General features: G+C 73.7%; 1 protein-coding gene across 1 annotated transcript; it reads right to left on the bottom strand.

The window, feature by feature from the left end:
- Positions 1 to 5: 5 nt before the first annotated feature.
- Positions 6 to 18,417, bottom strand: PLXNB3 (plexin B3). Its single transcript, XM_067552393.1, is given in 35 exon segments — positions 6 to 812; positions 889 to 963; positions 1,162 to 1,237; positions 1,332 to 1,396; positions 1,896 to 2,043; positions 2,570 to 2,730; positions 3,683 to 3,819; positions 3,822 to 3,839; positions 4,104 to 4,191; positions 4,338 to 4,441; positions 4,564 to 4,879; positions 5,232 to 5,298; positions 6,172 to 6,350; positions 6,790 to 7,016; positions 7,449 to 7,549; positions 7,939 to 8,087; positions 8,293 to 8,454; positions 8,537 to 8,776; positions 8,906 to 9,098; positions 9,190 to 9,366; positions 9,440 to 9,570; positions 9,746 to 9,851; positions 10,234 to 10,385; positions 10,596 to 10,768; positions 10,856 to 11,063; positions 11,277 to 11,405; positions 11,580 to 11,691; positions 12,138 to 12,246; positions 12,472 to 12,628; positions 12,873 to 13,005; positions 13,339 to 13,439; positions 13,539 to 13,664; positions 13,802 to 13,981; positions 14,227 to 15,303; positions 18,277 to 18,417. Coding segments are annotated over 34 exon segments (5,673 nt in total). The 5' UTR covers positions 15,295 to 15,303; positions 18,277 to 18,417; the 3' UTR covers positions 6 to 707.
- Positions 18,418 to 18,600: the final 183 nt, after the last annotated feature.

Here is an 18,600-nt window from a genome sequence, read left to right as displayed (position 1 = left end):
TCAGCCCCACACTTCCTGGCCCCGGTCTGGGGGGTCGATTCCCCAATGAAAGGCCAGAGACGGAATTGCTGCGAAGTGTTTTATTGCTCACAGTAAGTGACACCGTGGGGTCTGTGCGACGCGGGGCTACAGACACCCCTCAGTGCACTACTGGCCGGGAGGGACCCCCCAACCCAGAGGAAAGGGGGGCTTCCGCACCCCAAACTCTCAGTGGGGCAGCTCACGGCCCCCCGCAGCTGGGGCAGGACACCCCAGTCCTGCCAGGAGCTGGGGCCCTGAAGGGCTGGGGGTGGGAGGGGGTTTTGGGGTGCAGGGAGCCCCCTTGGCAGCTGGCTAGACAGCACGGGCTCCGGGAAGGCTGCTGCTCTGCATAAGGCACTGTGGGACCCCGGAAAGGGGGGATCCCCGGGATCGGGGGCGGCAGTGGGGGGAACCCAGGACTGCGTGGGGTGGGGGGAGCTGGGGATCCCTGAGCTTGGAGAGATTTTGGGGGGAGGAGCTGGCGGGATCTCCCCAGGAGTGGGGTGACCCCGGGGCAATATGGGGTGGGGGCAGCACTGGGTGAGGGGGGCCCAGGCCCAGGGACGGGGGGGTCCCAGGCTGGAGGACGTGGGGGGCAGGCTGGGGGGCAGGCTGGGAGACGTGGGGGGCAGGCGGGGGGCAGGCTAGGAGACGTGGGGGGCAGGCCACCCTGGCCCCGGGGGATGTCACAAGTCGGTGACGTTGTTCTCCACCAGGGCGGCGATCTGCTGCAGCCGACAGGCCAGCTGCATCTTCTGCCCCACGGGGTCCTCCTCTAGGGCACTGATGATCTGCAACACACAGCGCAGGGGGGTTAATCGCTGCCCCACGGCAGCCCCCCCCACCCCCCACGGCGGCCCCCCCTACCTGGTCGTAGTACTTGGCGATGTAGCCGTACAGCTCCTGCAGTGCAGCGCCGCAGGCCAGGTCGGGGGCGTGTTTCTGCAGCGGGGGAGAGAGACCGGTCGGGGGGCTGCGTGGCGGGGGGCGTGGAGGGTGCTGGGGTGGATGGGGGGCTGTGGGTTGGGGGGCGCCAGGAGCTGCGGGTCGGGGACACCAGGGGGCTTCAGGTTGGGGGTGAGAGGCGCGGGGGGGCTGTGGGGTGGGGGGCTGCGCGTCGGGGGGTTCGGGGGCGCCTACCCTGGACAGCTCCGTCAGGGCCGAGTTCAGCTCCTGGTAGGTGGCCGGGGGCAGCTGGCGGACGCGGGCGTAATACCTGCCGGGAGAGGGGCGATGAGCGGGGGCTGGGCCACCCCCCCGCCTGTGCAGGGAGCGAACCCAGGCGTCCGGCCCCCCCTCCCCTCACTCACTTCTCCACCAGCTCCTTGTAGCGCGGGATCTCGCGGGCGTAGAGCAGTTTGTTGACGGGCGAGTCCTGGGGGCAGAGAGGCCGTGAGACGGGGGGGGGAGGGAGGGCAGGCTCCCATGGAGCACTGGGGCAGAGCCGGGGTCCCTGTGGGGGGAGGCGACCTGGATGTCGGGGTCTGACAACGTAGGAAAGCTCTTAATGAAGATGGTGTGTGCCTCAGTTTCCCCCATGTGTTACTGCAGCACTGAGGTGGGGGGGCGCAGCTGGTGGCTGGGCCCCTCCCCCGGCAGAGAAGGGAGGGTGCCCGGGGGCGGGGAGAGTTGGTCCCGTGGGGGGCAGGGCGGGGGGCTCTGGCACTCGCCAAGCTGGGTTTTGTAGCCCCGTGACCCGTGCCCTGCCCCAGGACTCAACCCCTGAGCGGCCCTGCGCTGGGGGGCCAGGAGCAGGGGAGCCCCAGGCTGGGGGCGCTGGGGGGTAGGGCAGGCTGTGAGGTGCTGTGGGGCGCGGAGGGGCAGGTTGGGGGGTGGGAGCTGTGGGGCACGGGGGGGCAGGCTGGGGGGCTCACCCGCCCCACGGTGTGCTCGCCGGCCGCGCAGGCCTCCATCAGGGTCTGGCTGATCACGCTGAGGTCGGCGTCGACGGCGTCCGGCACCCGCACGTCAAAGAGCAGCTGGGGGCTGCGCAGCACCCGCACCCAGAACCGCAGCAGCAGGCTGGGGGCAGACGTGGGGCGCGGCCCCGACCCTCAGCGCCCGCCCCCCCCAATGCCCTGCCCCCACCCCATCCCGCCAGCACCCCCGACCCTCAGCGCCCGCCCCCGACGCCACGCCCCCTGCCCCGCCCCCCAATGCCCTGCCCCCACCCCATCCCCGCAGCGTCCCCCGACTCTCAGCACCTGCCCCCGCCCTCCCCAATGCCTTGACCCCCATCCCCCCAATGCCCTGCCCCCACCCCATCCCCGCAGCGCCCCCCAACCCTCAGCGCCCGCCCCCGCCCTCCCCAATGCCTTGACCCCCCAGCCCCCCAATGCCCTGCCCCCACCCCATCCCACCAGCACCCCCGACCCTCAGCGCCCACCCACGATGCCACGCCCCGGCCCTGCCCCCACCCCCCCCAATGCCCTGCCCCCACCCCATCCCGCCAGCACCCCCGACCCTCAGCGCCCGCCGACGCCACACCCCTGCCCTGCCCCCGCCCCACCCTCCCCAATGCCCTGCCCGCCAACCCCTGGCCCCCCACCTGTTGCTCTTCCAGATGTGCAGCGTGGGGGGCTCGCTCACCCCCAGGCGGGTGCCCAGCTCGTCCAGCAGGTCAAAGAGGAACTTGACGGCCACAGGGACAGGGCGACCCACGCCCAGCACGGCCTGCAGCGCGTCCTCCACGAACTTGTGCAGCGTGCCCTGGGGGTGTGGGGGGGTCAGGGACGGGGGGTCAGAGCTGGGCACGGGGGGGGGTCAGGGCCGGGGGGTTGCAGGGGGGTTGTGGGGGGTCCCACCTTCATGGGGAGCAGGCGGGTGAGGTAGATCTCGGGAATGGCCGGGGGGGGGGCGGGGGCGCAGGGGGTCCCACCTTCATGGAGAGCAGGGGGGAGGCAGATCTCGGGAATGGCCGGGGGGGCGCAGGGGGTCCCACCTTCATGGAGAGCAGGCGGGTGAGGTAGATCTCGGGAATGGCCGGGGGGGGGGCGCAGGGGGTGCAGGGGGGCCAGAGGGGCGCCGGGAGGGGCGCAGGGGGCCCACCTTCATGGAGAGCAGGCGGGTGAGGTAGATCTCGGGAATGGCCGGGGGGGGGTGCAGGGGGGCCGGGGGGGGGGCACAGGGGGGTCCCACCTTCATGGAGAGCAGGCGGGTGAGGGAGATCTCGGGAATGGCCGGGGGGGGGGGGGCAGGGGGGCCGGGGGGACACAGGGGGTCCCACCTTCATGGAGAGCAGGCGGGTGAGGTAGATCTCGGGAATGGCCGGGGGGGGGCGCAGGGGGGACGGGGGGGTCCCACCTTCATGGAGAGCAGGCGGGTGAGGTAGATCTCGGGAATGGCCGGGGGGGGGGGGTGCAGGGGGGCCAGGGGGGGCGCAGGGGGGCCCCACCTTCATGGAGAGCAGGCGGGTGAGGTAGATCTCGCGAATGGCCGGGGGGGGGGCGCAGGGGGCCCACCTTCATGGAGAGCAGGCGGGTGAGGTAGATCTCAGGAATGGCCGGGGGGGGCGCAGGGGGGCCGGGGGGGGGGCGCAGGGGGGCCCACCTTCATGGAGAGCAGGCGGGTGAGGTAGATCTCGGGAATGGCCGTCGGGGGGGCGCAGGGGGGGGGGGGGGGGGGCGCAGGGGGGCCGGGGGGGGGGGGCGGGGGGGCCCACCTTCATGGAGAGCAGGCGGGTGAGGTAGATCTCGGGAATGGCCGTCGCTCGCTCCCGCTCGCTGCGTCGCTGCTGCTGCTTCGGGGCCTCCTCGTCCGTCGGCTTCACCAGGTGCCAGAGCCGCAGGCCCCCCCCTCGTCCTCCAGCATCGGGGCGTCTGCAGAGACCCCCGCCCGCCCCACGGGGTCAGTCCCAGCCCCGGCCCCACCCCCCATTCCCCCCTTGGGTCAGTCCGAGCCCCCCACTTCCCTCCAAATCCCTGCCCCCTTGGTGCAATCTGAAATCGCCCCTCACAATTCCCCCCTTGGTTCACTCCAGGGACCCCCCCAGACGCCCCCCCCTTGGTTCAGTGCAGGACTCCGGGGGTGCTCTGGCTGCCCTGCGCCATCTCCCCAGCGGGGCGGATTTGGGGGGCACTCACTCTCCCCAGAGGACAGGCTCTGGTTTGGGCCCTGGGGGGCAGCGCTGTGGAGCCGTGGGATCAGCGCGACGGTCGCCCCATCCGGAACCTGGGGGAGAAAAGAGCCGGGGATGGAACCCAGGCGTCCGGGCCCCCAGCCCGCTGCCCCGCCGAGCCGGGGGGGAACCCAGGCATCCGGGCCCCCAGCCCGCTGCCCCGCCGAGCCGGGGGGGAACCCAGGCGTCCAGGCCCCACCTTGTAGTGCTGCAGGGTGTTGAGCCTCTTCCAGGCCCCGTGCACGACCGAGGTCAGGTCCTCGTCCGAGAGCGTCAGGTGACCGGCCACGCCCGCGCGCCACTCTGGGGGGGGAGACGGGGTGAGAGGGGCTCCCCAGCCCCCCGGCCCCTCCCTGGGCTAGGCCAGGCCCCCCACGGGGCGTGGGGGCGCTGGGAGAGCCCTGCCCGCGCGGCCCCTCACTCACCCAGGTCCAGGGCGTGGGCGGGGGGGCGCTGGGAGAAGGGCACCCCCCTGTAGACCTGGTCCAGGACCTTCTCCTTCACCTGGCCGATGGTGTCGGTGTCCAGCACGCGGGCGGGCGCCCCCCCCGCCTGGCCGCCCCCCGGCGCCCCCCGCGCCAGCACGCGCAGCCCCAGGGGTCGGCAGGGCACGTCCTCCCGCAGCAGCCGCCCGTCGCTCAGCGTCCGCTTGGCCCTGCCCGTCACCGCGTCCACCGGCCCCTTGTCCACCTGCGCCTTGATGGCCCGGAACAGCAGGTACAGGGGCTCGCCCGCCTCCTCCTGGGGGGCACCGAGGCTGGGACTCAGGCGTCCGGGGCCACCGCCTCCCCCCATCCCCACGCCCTCCCACAGAACCCAGGAGTCCTGGCTCCCTGCCCCCCAGCCCGCCCAGCGCAGGGAGAACCCAGGCGACCGGGGCCACCACCCCCTCCCCACACACACACCCCCCACAGAACCCAGGAGTCCTGGCTCCCTGCCCCCCAGCCCGCCCGGCGCAGGGAGAACCCAGGCAACCGGGGCCACCACCCCCTCCCCACGCACACACCCCCCACAGAACCCAGGAGTCCTGGCTCCCCGCCCCCTGCCCCTCCCGGTGCCAGGGAGAACCCAGGCGTCCGGGCCGGGCGCTCACCCGCAGGTAGGAGAACATGCAGATGGACATCCAGTTGGTGAGCAGCTTCTCCACCATGGTCTCCGTCCTGGGGGGGGGGTGCAGGCGTTCAACTGGGTTTGGCCCCAGACCCCTCCCGCCTGCCCCCCTCCTCGGCCCTGCTCACCCCTCGATGCCTGCCCCACCCCTCCCTTCCCCGGGGGCACCCCCCGCCCCTGTCCCTGTGCACCCGGCGCCAGCTCAGCGCCCCCGGGGGGGTCTTGGTGCGCCCGGGAGGGGGTCCCTCGCCCTGCTCAGCTCAGTGGCTCTCACCAGGCTGGCGCCTTCGCGGCTCTTCCGGGTCCCACGTCCGCGGCCGGTCGCCACGTTCCCAGCATGTTCCCGAACCTCCACGCCAGCGCCCCTGGGGCGGGCATGGGGGGGCTCTGCCCGTGGGGGGCACCAGGTAATCGGAGAGGGCTCCTTTGGGGGGGCCGGGCACCGGGGGCTCTGCCCACTGGGGGGCCGGGTGATTGGGGGGGGCTTTGCCAGGCAATCCCTGCGTCCCCCCGGCTGGCGCCTCGCCGCTTCAGAGCCGCTCACACCCATCCTGCCCCGCGGCGCGGCCCAGGCCCCCGGGCATTTCTGCCGTCGCTGTGGGGGGGCCGATAAAAATCAGCTCCTTCCCGGCCCGGGGGGGGTGTTCGCTGGTAACCGTGGGAACGGGGTGATTTCCCCGCTGGCCGGGGGGCCGCGCCCAGAGCCTCTTGGCGGAGCCGTTCCACGGCTTGGCGGCCGCTCGCCCCGCTGGGAACCGGGCCCTGTCCCGCGCCTGCGGCAGCGGGCAAGAGGGGTGGACTGGGGAGCTGCTGGGCTTCCCGCTGGCGCCGGACAGTGCGCCAATTCAGACTCCCTCCCTCCGCGCCGTGTAAACGCCCCCGACCCGACCCGGCCCGGCCCGGCCCGGCCCGGCCCGGCCGACCTGCGCAGCAGCAGCTTGGGGTTGCGGGCGGCGTGGCGCTGGGCCAGCTCGCCCAGCAGGCTCTGCATGACGTCGGTCAGGTACTCCAGCCGCCCGTGCAGTGCCAGCGAGAGCAGCGAGGCCGCCTGGCACCGGTCCTGCCGCGAGAAGGAAGCCTGCCCCTCCAGCGTGCGGATCAGCTGGGGGGCCGGGGGTCAGCGGGGGGCTTGCCGTGCCCCCGGCCCCACTCCGACCCCCTGCGCCACGCCCCCGGCCCCCCGCTCTCCCACCCCCCCCGCGACCCCCTGCGCCACGCCTCCCGGCCCCCCGCTCTCCCACGCCCCCTGGCCCCCCTCCGACCCCCTGCGCCACGCCTCCCGGCCCCCCGCTCTCCCACGCCCCCTGGCCCCCCTCCGACCCCCTGCGCCACGCCTCCCGGCCCCCCGCTCTCCCACGCCCCCTGGCCCCACTCTGACCCCCTGCGCCATGCCCCCCGGCCCCCCGCTCTCCCACGCCCCCCCGCCCCCTCCGACCCCCTGCGCCACGCCCCCCGGCCCCCCACTCTCCCACGCCCCCCCGCCCCACAGCGCCCGTCGCTCCCCTGGCCCCCCCACACCCCCCACCCCCAGCCCCGCTCACCGTCAGCAGGAAGGCCTTGCTGTTCAGCAGGCTGGAGAGCTGCGCCAGGCCCTGCTCCACGGTGGCCCTGCGCCCCTCGGGCAGCTCGGCCCCCCGGCGCCCCACCGCCGGCCCCGGCGCCCCCCGGCCGGGGAAGAAGACGCGCTGCACGTAGGTGCCGTAGTCCAGGAAGGGGATCCCCGAGCCCTCCAGCTCCCCGCTCAGGTCGGTCATCTCCGTCATCAGGTCTGCCGGAGGCAGGAGGTCAGCCACAGCCTGGGGCCTGCACCCAGCCGCTGGTCCTCCGCCCAGCCCCCGACACCCCTTTCCCCACAGATAGCCTTCCACCCAGCCCACCGACACCCCCGGGACTCCCCCCCCCAGATAGCCTTCCACCCAGCCCCCCGACACCCCCGGGACTCCCCCCCACAGATATCCTTCCACCCAGCCCCCCGACACCCCTGGGACTCCCCCCCCCAGATAGCCTTCCACCCAGCCCCCCGACACCCCTGGGACTCCCCCCCACAGATATCCTTCCACCCAGCCCACCGACACCCCTGGGACTCCCCCCACAGATATCCTTCCACCCAGCCCCCGACACCCCTTCCCCCACTGATATCCCTCCACCTCTCGCCCCGCTCTCCCCGAGCGGACCCTTTGCCCCCCGCCCCGCCCCGTACCGGTGAACTCCTTGCGGCACTGGTCCCCCACGCTGACCTCCAGGTTCTCCAGCTGCACCAGGACCTTCTTGTAATCACGCAGCGCCTGCTTGCTCTTCCGCCTGCGCGCAGCGACAGTAGGAGGTTGTTATCCTCGTACGGGGGGCAGAAGGATACCTGAGTGCGGAGTGCAGAGCTGGCGGGGGGGGGGGGGGGGTGCTCTGGGGGCAGAGGGAAGGAGGGGGCAGGGAGCAGGATATCTGTGGGGCAGGGGGCAGGCTGGCAGAGGGATATCGGGGTACATCACCCAGAGTGGGGGCGAGGCTGGAGGGACCCCCCAGTTGCTGAATCCCCCTCCCCCAGCTCCACTCCCGGCAGCGGTAGTAGGCTATTGCTGGCTAGCGGGCAGGGGACACGGCCCTTCGCCCACGGGGGAGGCAGGGTGGAAAGAGCCCCCCAAAAGCTGGTTTTCCCTCCCCCCCCCGGGCCCGGCAGGAGGATGCCCCCCCACCTGTACATGAGGATGAGGAGCAGCACGATGAAGGCCAGCAGCGCGGCCCCCACCCCCAGCCCGGCCTGCGCCTCGGGGGGGAAGCGGGAGCTCAGCTCCGTGTCGTAGCGAACCCGGCCCAGCTCCAGATGCAAGTTCCCCATCTGCACCTGGGGGGCAGACGGGGTGGGGGGCTCAGGAAGCAGAGAGAGCCCCTCCCCCGCAGCCCCCCACCGCCCCCATCTGCTCCACCCCAAATCTGCTCCCCCCCAAGCAAGGGGCCCTGACCCCCATGTCTCCCCCTCCCCCCACGTCCCTCAGAGCCCCTCCCCCACCCCAGCAACGGGCCCCGCCCCCCACGTGCCCCACACTCACGATGAACTCGGGCAGGCCGGCAGAGGCGTTGAGGGGCCGGGGGGGCCGTAGGGGGGGCTCGCAGTACAGGTGGGTGTGGGTCAGGGTCTTGACGGCGCAGAGCCCCTCCCCCACCCGCACCAGCACCTCCTCCTTGGAGATCCCCAGGGTCAGCCCGTCCCCCTGCCGGACAGACAGACAGACAGTGAGCAGGGCAGAGCCCCCCTCGCGGCCCAGCCCCCCTCCCCCCAGCCAGCCCCCTCACCTCCACGTGCAGCACCGTGCCCGGCTTGAGGCCGTAGGGGGTGCCGGGGGCCCGGCGGCCCAGCCAGCGCAGCTGGGGGTCGGGGGCGTAGGTGAAGGGGCGCCCCCCGCTGGCTGCCACGAAGCTGACCCGCAGCCCGTCCAGCACGAAGAGCAGGTCCCGCAGGGGGGCGCCGGGGGGCACGGCCGGCGTAGGGCAGAGCAGCAGCGTCGAGGAGTTGGGGCAGCAGGGCTCCCAGCACTGGGGGGCAGAAAGGTGAGAGCCATGGGGGGCAGGGGCCCCCTCCTGGTCCCCCACAGACACCCCCCAGTCCCCCTCCCCAGCCCCCATCTCTCTCAGAGGCAGGTCCTGCCCCCCACCCCTGCTCACCTCCAGCAGGTCCCCCACCGCAGAGCAGGGACGTGGGGGGGGTGGCAGGGCTGGGGGGGGCCCCCAGCACCCCCCCCTCTTCCTCCTTCTGCCCCCGCTGCCATCCTGCCCCCCCCGGGCCAGCAGAGCCTTGACGAGCGGCTGCTGCACCACGTCGAGGTTGGAGCCCTGCACACGGAGGATCCGGCCGCCCCTGTGAACCCAGGAGTCCGGGTGAGCGGGGGGGATGGAACCGGGCGTCCACCTGGGGCACTGCTGGGGAAGCTCGCAGCCCCGTCTCTTACCCCCGGAAGCTGGTGGCTGGCTCCGCCCTGGCGATGTGGGGGTCGGGGCAGTAGCGGAAGGTGCCCCCCTGCAGGCGGCGCTCCGTCTGTCCGTACAGCACCCGCACGGACAGCTCCCCCGGCTCCGGGCTGGGGCTGGTCACGCAGACGATGGCCGTGGGCTCCACCGGGGCCGCTCTGGGTGGGGGGACGGGGCGTTAGCTGGGGGACAGAGCTCTGGGGAGGGGCGGCCGTGGGGCGGGGGACTCACATGGCGCAGGGCAGGTCTCCCACGAAGGCCGAGATCTGGTCGCCCGTCAGCAGCTCCTCCCCTCGGATGGTGAGGCGGGTGCCCCCCGCCACGGGGCCGATCCGGGGGTGCAGCTCCCGGATCGTGGGGTCCTGGGGGGGGGGACGACCCGTTACAGGTCGCAGGGCACTGCTGGAGGGAGCTCGCAGCACTGGGGCAGAGAGACGGTGCCTGCCCCACGCCAGCTTGGCCCACCCCCCCACATCAGGAGTCTAGCACCCCCCGCCACTCCCCACCTTGGCGCCCCCCGGCCAGCCCCACACTGACCTGGTAGGTGAAGTGGTCGACAGAGACGCCAGGGGGCCTGTCCCCCACGGAGACCTCGACCGGGCCGGAGACGCCCCTCTGCCCCGGAGAGACCCGGCACACGATCCTGTGGGGGCGAGAAGGGGGCAGCTCGCAGCGCCGGGGAGAGCCTGGCTGGGGGCATGACGCCCTGTGCCCCACGCTCGACGGGCCGTGCGCGGCATGGGGCCACGGGCCCGGCCCGACGGGGGGCACTGCTGGGGGACGCTCGGGGCTTCTCCATCTCCCCGGGAAGCAGCTTGGGCTGACGCCCCACGGCGCGGGACACGCAGGGGGGCTGGGACATGCGGGCGGGGCTGGGGCGTTGTGGGGCTGGGGCACCGTGGGGCTGGGGCGTGGCCACACTCACGGCTTGGCCCTGCTGAGCGGGGCGAGACGCGCGTTTGGGGGGTGACCCCGGCTGGGGCACTGCTGGAGGAAGCTCGCAGCGCTGGGGGGGCCCCTCTCACCGTGTGGAGACGAGGTATAGGGCAGGGTCAGGGGGGCAGGGCCGGCCGGCCACTCGCACCGAGCCGGCCACATCCGCCAGCCGCCGGCCCAGGTCGGAGCCCGTGATGGTGAGGGAGACGCCCCCCTCCAGGGGGCCGCTGTGGGGCTGGATCTGGGGGGGCAAGGCACAGTTACCCCCAGCCCAGTCTGCACCCCATCCATCAGACCCACGGCCCCCCGCCGCCCGGTCCCCCTCCCCCATCAGACCCGCGGCCCCCCCCACTCGGTCCCCCTCCCCCATCAGACCCGCGGCCCCCCCCACTCGGTCCCCCTCCCCCATCAGACCCACGGCCCCCCCATCTCCCTCCCGTCCCGGTCTCACCGCGTGGATGACGGGGGTGGGGCAGAGGGGCTCGGCGGCGCCAGGGGGGCAGAGGTCCTGGTAGCGGCAGCCGGGGCCCCCCCCCGTGGGGCACCAGACGCAGCCCAGCTCGGGGGGGGCGGCCAGGCAGTGGCTGCAGTCCGCGCGCCCCACGGAGCAGTTATAGAGGGTCACTGTGGGGCGAGAAGGAGATCAGTGGCATCCGGCCCCCCCGCCGCCCCGCCCGCCCCCACGCTGCCCCACGGCGCCCGGTCACTCACCGTGCAGGTCGCCCCGGCTGTCCAGCCGCCCCCCGTCCCCCGCGGTGATGTAGAGGGGGGCGGGGAGCTGGGGGGGGGGCAGGGTGTAGCCGTAGGCGTGGGGGTGGCACCGAACCCGCTGGGACCCCCCCTCCTCGTCCAGCGACGCCTCCACCGACACGGGCGCCCCCCCCACCTCCACCACGCAGCGTAACCGCGGCAACGGGGCCTGGGGGGGGACGACAGTGAGACTGGGCCTGACCCCCCAACACCCCCAGCGTAACCACGGCAACGGGGCCTGCAAAAGTGAATCCGGTCCCGACCCCCCCTCAAGGTCCCCAGCGTAACCATGGCAACAGGCCTGCAGGGAAGAATGAGACCAGCCTGCCCCCCCCAGTACCCCCACCCGCCCCTTCCTCCCTGCCCCCGGCCCCCCACTCACCCCCAGAAGATGCAGGTTGTGGGCAGCCAGGCTCAGGGGCACGGCCACCCCCACGGGCACCAGGGGGGCCCCTTCGACACCCCCCAGGCTGGGGCAGGCATCCGGGCCCCGGGGCCCCGCCTCTGGGATCTGGGGGGCAGAGCGGGGGGTTAGACAGGAGTAGCAAACTGGGAGGCAGCGCGGTGGGGCCGCCCCGGACGCCTGGGTCACCTCCCCACCCCCCCCCCCAGCCTCACCCCCCCACCCCAGAGATGCTGCCCCGGACACCTGGGTCCCCTCCCCGCCCCAGGGCGAGTCCCTCACGTGCTGGTTGTAGACGGGCCCTTCACCGGCGGGGCAGGACGGCCCCGGGACGCAGCCGTGGGTCCTCGGGCACCAGCGACAGGGCCAGGGGCTGCTCACGCACCCGCCGCACCTGGGGGGCCGGAGAATGAGCCAGGGGTCAGTGCGGGGCCAGGCCCCCTGCCCTCCGGGGCCCCTCACACCCACCCACAGCCCCCCAGACCGGCCGGTGCCCCCCACTGCCACCCGCAGCCCCTGCCCCCCAGCCCGGCCCTGCCCCCCACTGCCCGCCCGCAGCCCCTGCCCCCCAGCTGTGCCCCCCCGCCCTCTGAGGCCCCTCACACCCACCCGCAGCCCCCCAGTCCGGCCGGTGCCCCCCACTCCCGCCCGCAGCCCCTGCCCCCCAGGCTGTGCCCCCAGCCCTCTGAGGCCCCTGCCCCCAGCCCCTGCCCCCCAGCCCCCTCTGAGGCCCCTCACAACCCGCCCCCCAGCCCAGCCGGTGCCCCCACTGCCCCCCAGCCCAGCCCAGCCGATGCCCCCCACTCCTGCCCCACAGCCCCTGCCCCCCGCCCGGCTCACGGGGAGGAGGGTGCCAGCCGGGCCGCGGCGCCGCAGTCGTAGAAGGTGAATTCTGCCGCCGCCAGAACCACGTCCCCGAACATCAGCGACAGCCCCACGGTCACGTGATCTGGGGGGGGCAGGGGGGTTATTGCCCCTCCCCCTCCAGCCTTCCGCCCCTCCCAGAATCCTTTGCAAAGAACAGCTCTGCCCCCCCCCCCAGGGTTGGCATCTCTCCCCTACCCAGAATCCTTTGCTCTCCACCAGTCCCAGTGCATGCTGGGGGATGGGGGACCGACAAGACCCTCCCACCCCCCCCCCCACAGCCCCGATACTCCCTGCCCCCCACGCAGACCTTTGCCCTCCTGGCTGGGCGGCACCTGGGGCGGGGGGGGCGAGAGGCAGCGGACCCAGGCGTCCTGCAGCAGGGCGGGGCTGGGCTGCCCCCCGAAGGCGCAGTGGTAGCGCTCGCCCTCGCCCGGGGGGGGCAGGCGGGGCAGCCACAGCGAGACCTGGGGAGAGACGTGGGGTGTCACGGCCCTCCTCCAGCCCCGCCCCCAACCCTTCCCGGCCCCGCCCACAGCCCCACCCACAGCCCCGCCCTTCCCGGCCCCGCCCACAGCCCCGCCCTTCCCGGCCCCGCCCACAACTGTCCTCCAACCTTTCCCAGCCCCGCCCCTCCACAACTCCCAACGTTCCCCACCACAGCCCTTTTGCCCCACCCACCCCCACAGGCCCCGCCCCCCAGCCGCTCACCTCCAGCTGCTCCTCGCGGCTCTGATTGGCTGGCACCACCCTGTCAATGCGAAGGCATTGGCTGCCATCCCCATAGCTCCACAGCCATTGGTCGGCCTCCTCAGAGCGCTCGCACTCCAGCTTGCGGGTGCACCTGCCGATCAGCCAATCAGGTGAGGGGAGGGGATGGCAGGGGGCAGCTGATTGGCGGACAGGCACGCACAGGCAGATAACCTGGAAGCCCCGCCCACTCCCCTTATAGCCCTGCCTGCCCCCTGCATGTTGCTTGTTGCTTCCCTTTTTGCAGTAACTGAATCTCCCCTCCCCTTCCTCTTTGCCCTCCCCCGATAAGCAATTGGTGTTTTGTGTTTGTATAGGTCCTACGTAAACTACAGCACGTTTCTCCACCTTTCACCCCAACTGGTTATCCAAGGGACCCGCTGGCACAGGGCAGGTTTTGTGTAGGTCCTACGTAAACGAGACTCACCTCCCCTGCAGAACGCACCAGCCGCAGAAAGGGTCCCGGGCACGGAGGCAGGCGGCGCAGTCCTGGAATTGGGGGCACTCGGAGACGGGGATTTTGGTGACCTGGGAGGTGGTGGGGACAGAAAGTGGGGTAAGGGACGGAGACCTGGCTCCACTGAGATGCAGCCGCCTCTGGGGCAGAGCGGGGAGCAGTCGGGGCACCTGGGACTCGGTCATGGTGTAGAGGTGGGTCCCACTGCCATCCAGGAGAAGATCAGGGTTGACGGGGGAGCGCTGGCCGAGGCGCACGGTGCTGTACACATGCCCCACGGAGGAGTTCAGATACACCTGGAGGGGGGAAGGCGTTAGACACAAGGGGGGGCAGCCACCTCTGGGGCGGAGCAGCCTCACCCCGTACACCCAGCCCCACTGAGGATGCAGCCACCTCTGGGGTGGAGCAGTTTAACCCTACGCCCCCTGCTCACCTTGTGCAGCTGCCCCAGCCCGTCCCCGAGGAAGGCGATGGTGTGTCCGGCCTCCTGCATGGCTGCCACGGCGGTGAGCTCCGGCAGCCCGGTCACGAGTGCCTGGGCTTCCACGGCCACGCGGCTGGCGATGGGGCTGGGCGTGTGCTCGTCCCCACAGGGGTACAGGTCCGGCGAATCCTGGGGGAGACACGAGGGGAAGCAACGGACCCGGTGCAGGAGCCGGTTACACGGGGACCCCTCGCCCGGCGCTGAGATGCAGCCTCTCTGGGGTGGGGCGCAGCCTGGCTGCCCGGAGACCCCTTGCCCGATGCCAAACCGTGGCCCCTCTGGCATGGGGCTCGGGGCCGGTTATCTGGGGATCCCAGATAGGGGTCAGGCTGCCGGGGGACCCCCGCCCTGGCCGGTGCCGCCCCCCCACTCACCTCGGGCAGCTCGGCGCAGTGGGACGTCACGCCATACTCGATGGCCGCCTCCTCCCGACCCCCCGGCGCCCGGCCCGCGGCCGTGTAGCAGGCCCGCCGCGTCCTCTCCAGGGCCCCGTCCAGCTCGGCCAGCGGGAAGGCGCACAGGGCCGTCTGCGGGCCGGGCGTGGCGGTGGCGCCCTGCCCCACGGCCGCCACCACGAAGAGCGTGGACCCCTGGGCGGGCGGCAGCCGGGCCAGGTGCCCGGCCCGGGCCAGGTTGTAGGGGCGCCCGCCGGCGTCCCGGCAGAGCAGCGGCACCTCCACGTAGGAGTAGAGGTGCGGGTCGTCGGCACAGCAGCGGGCCAGGCGGGTGCCGTACTCGGGCTGGGCCCGGGCGCCGCGGCGCGAGAAAAGGAAGTAGAGGTGCCGGCCGGCGGCGAAGGCGCCCGCGAAGCTGCTGTTGTAGTCGGAGACGTCGCCCACCACCAGCCGGCCCAGCCCCTCGCTGGAGAAGGCCGCGGGCCCGTCCAGGAGGCGGACGGTGAGCGGCGGGATCCCGCCCGACAGCCGGCCCGTCAGCCCGCGCCCCACGAAGAGCAGGTCCCGCCCGGCCTGGCGCCCGATCACGCCCACCGTGGAGGCCCGGGCCTCGTTGGCGGCCACGAACTGGCTGTCGCCGGGCTCCGGGGGCCGGTAGAGCAGGCGGCGCAGGTCGCCCAGCGCCCGCTTCTCGCACAGCCCCTGGGAGAGCTGCCCGCAGACCAGCAGCTCCCCGGCCGGCTCGTGGGGCAGCAGCAGCTTGTTGGCGTTGTCCGTGGGGCGGGCCTGGGGGCAGTCGCGGGGGTCCCGGAAGGGCAGGCAGTCGGGGCTGTCCAGCTCCGGCCCGGTCCGCACCCGCCCCGCCAGCCCCAGCTCCGGCGTCAGCTGGTACAGCGCGTTGACGGCCCCCACGTAGACGGCGCCCGAGCCGCTGGCCCGCGCCAGGTGGTTGAAGGTGGAGTTGGGGGCGGAGAAGGAGGGGTAGGGGCGGGAGGGGCAGGGCGGGGGCAGGAGGAGGAGGAGGAGGGGGGCGAGGAGGGGGGGCATCTTGGAGACCTGAGAGAGAGAAGGGGGGCACAGGGTTAGGGGGACCCGGGAGACGGAGCCACCAGATGTTCCCCCGGCCGGCCCCTACGCCGGACAGGGAGAGAACCCAGGCGTCCGGGCTCTTAGCAGCCCCTGCTCCAACCCACCGGCCCCACCTCCACTCCTGGAACTGGGGAGAGAACCCAGGCGTCCGGGCTCCCAGCCCCCACCCCCATCTGCAGGCGGATTTAGGCTGGAGATTAATTCTCCCCCCCACCTAATCCCCCCCGGCCCAGCTGACTGAGGTCGTGGCTCAGATGCCAGTGGGGGGCAGCCCCAGGCAGCGGAGGGGGGGGGCAGGATGGGGGCACGCCCCTGCCAGCATCATGGGGAGACCTAGGGTGCCTACCATGGGGGGCAGGGCCCAAATGTGCCAGGGGGCGGGATTTGCACACTAGCAACATGACTGGTGGGGGGGAGGCCCCCTTCAGCCCCCCACCCCAAATCGAACACCCAACCCCAGCCCTCTGGCCAGCCCCCCATAACCCAGCCGTCCCCCCAGCTCCCACCTCCACTGCCCTGCCCCCCCCCGGCCAGCACCCCCCAGCCCAGCCCCTTGGTCCTGCCCCTCCCTATGCCCCAGCAGCGCCCCCCAGCCCTACCTAGGGCATGGGACTGGGGGGGGCAGACACCCCCCGGCACAAGGCAGCTGGGTCAGGCTGCTCCTGCCCCTGGGGGCGGGGGGACCTGGCTCCCCCCATGCCCGACACAGACACCTGCCAGATGGGGCCTGTCTGGAATCCCAGACCTCAGGAGAACCCAGGCGTCCTGGCCCCGCCCCCACCCTTACCTGGTGAGTGTAGGGCCCACGTGCTACTGGCTCCCCAGCGGGGTGGGAACCAGGATCCCACAGGCCTGGGCACGTCGCCCCCAGGCCCCTGGGGGAGGGAGACGCAGACAATGGGTGGGTGGGGCAGGAAGGGAAGACAAAGGAGCTGCAGGGACATGCACCAAGAGCACCGCCCCCCCCCCCCCCGCCTCCCACGGAGGGAACCCAGGCGTCCTGACCCCCACTCACCAGCCGGGGGTCTCAGCTCGCCCTGCCCTGCTGCGGGAACTGGCGGCTCAGTCAATGGGGCCCCTGTCCCGCCCCCCATCAATGCCCCTGTGTTCTCCCCGTGCCAGCCGCCACCAGGGCCCATTATCCACCCGGACAACCCGCCTCCGAGCCCTGCCACGCGCCCCCCAGTAGGCAGGGGCTGTGGGTCAGGAGTGCGGGGCACCGCAGAGCTGGGGGGCAGGGCTGGGCTGGGGGGCCTGCAGGGCAGGGCTGGGGCAGGGGGCTGTGGGTCAGGAGCGAGGGGCACCGCAGAGCTGGGGGGCAGGGCCCCCGCTGTCCTGCCCTGCCCCCCAGCCCCGACCCACAGCCCGTGTGACCCAGGGGCCACGTCCCCTCCCGCTGCCATTCCATCCCCACCGGTGCCGCTGGCCAAACTGGGCCCTGGGCTCGGCTGGGGGGAGGCGCCTCCCCCCGGCCGATGTTGGGGGGCAGGGGGAGCGGGGCGGAGTCACTCAGAAGTCGCCCCAGCCGGGGGGATGTGGGGAGCCCAGAGCCGGACACCTGGGTTCTCTGCATCCCCCATTCCCCCCAGGCCCCTGCCCCGCCCCCCACAGCACCCCCCGCGGGGAGGCGGGGCAGCTCCTGCAGCTCCACTGTGCTGGCCCCTGGCCCAGCCGCCCCCGCAGCGTGTGGGGCGCCGGTGCCCACTGAATGCCAGGCTTTGTCCCCGGCGTGGGGCTGCCCCGATAACAGCCGGGCTGAGAACAAAGAGTCTCTGGCTGCCTGGGCTGGGGGGGCCACTCCCCAGAGTTAACCCCACGGGCGCCAGATGGCAGCCCCCCGCCAGCCCGACCCTGGGCCCCCCAGCCCTGCCGATGCCCCTCACTCCTGACCCACAGCCCCCTGCCCCCCCTGCTCTGCCGATGCCCCTCGCTCCTGACCCACAGCCCCCTGCCCCCCCAGCCCTGCCGGTGCCCCTTGCTCCCGACCCACAGCCCCCTGCCCCCCTGCTCTGCTGGTGCCCCTTGTTCCCGACCCACAGCCCACCCCAGGCACAGCCAGACCCCCCCTTGATAGTCAGAGAGGCTGCCCCGGATAAGAGGTGGGGGGCTGAGGCCAGGGTTAAGGGGTGAGGGTACAGGGGGCAGTGAAGCTGGAGGGATGGGGGAGGGGAGCTGGGCGGCAGCTGATGGGGGCATAGCTGGGGGGCTCTCAAGCGGGGGCAGGGCAGGGATAATGGCTCGGGACGCGGGCCCAGAAACACCCGGGGCCACCAAGGGCGATGTCAGCCCCACTCAGAGCGTGACGGGCCGGGGACGTGAGGGGCCCGGAGCCAGAGCGGGGGAGGGACCTCACCCCCCAGCTTCACCATCCCATCGCCCTGCCCCCCAGCCCTGCACCCCTGCCCTGCCCCCTGCCCCTCACCCCTGACCCCCAGCCCTGCCCCCCGCCCTGCCAGTGCTCCTCGCCCCCGCCCCCAGCCCTGCCAGTGCTCCTCACCCCACAGCCCCTGCCCCCCAGCCCTGCCGGTGCCCCTCGCCCCCGACCCACAGCCCCTGCCCCCCAGCTCTGCCGGTGCCCCTCGCCCCAGCCCTGCCAGTGCTCCTCACCCCACAGCCCCTGCCCCCCAGCCCTGCCGGTGCCCCTCGCCCCCGACCCACAGCCCCTGCCCCCCAGCTCTGCCGGTGCCCCTCGCCCCGACCCACAGCCCCTGCCCCCCCCAGCTCTGCCGGTGCCCCTCGCCCCGACCCACAGCCCCTGCCCCCCCAGCTCTGCCGGTGCCCCTCACCCCCGACCCACAGCCCCTGCCCCCCCCAGCTCTGCCGGTGCCCCTCGCCCCGACCCACAGCCCCTGCCCCCCAGCCCTGCCGGTGCCCCTCGCCCCGACCCACAGCCCCTGCCCCCCAGCTCTGCCCCCTGCCCTGCCGGTGCCCCGCACACACCTGCGTGCCCGCTGGAGCGGTGGCGGACCAGCTGGGAGGTGTGCGCCGCGCAGCGCCTTGTGCCAGCCGGGCCCTGGTGCCCCGGGGGAGGGAGCCCGGAGCGCGGCGGGGGCGGGTCACTTAACCCCGGCGGAGCGGGGCGGGGCGAGGCACGGGCGGGGCCCCAGCCTGGCCCCGGGGGGAGGCAGAGCAGGGGCTGCGGTGCGGGGCAGCGGCTCCTATCCCCCCCGTCTGCCGTGCCGTGCCCCGCACTGCCGCCCCACAGCCCCAGGGCGGGCCGGGCCGGCCCCGCATCAGCCGCGGGACCGGCCCGAAGTGGGGGGC

Source organism: Emydura macquarii, unplaced genomic scaffold (genome assembly GCF_026122565.2).
Source record: "Emydura macquarii macquarii isolate MOO-44397 ecotype Brisbane River unplaced genomic scaffold, CSIRO-AGI_Emac_v2 contig_1386, whole genome shotgun sequence".
Lineage (NCBI taxonomy): Eukaryota > Metazoa > Chordata > Testudines > Chelidae > Emydura > Emydura macquarii.
Note: the sequence above shows the minus strand (reverse complement) of the source record. Positions and strands in the feature narration are given on the sequence as shown.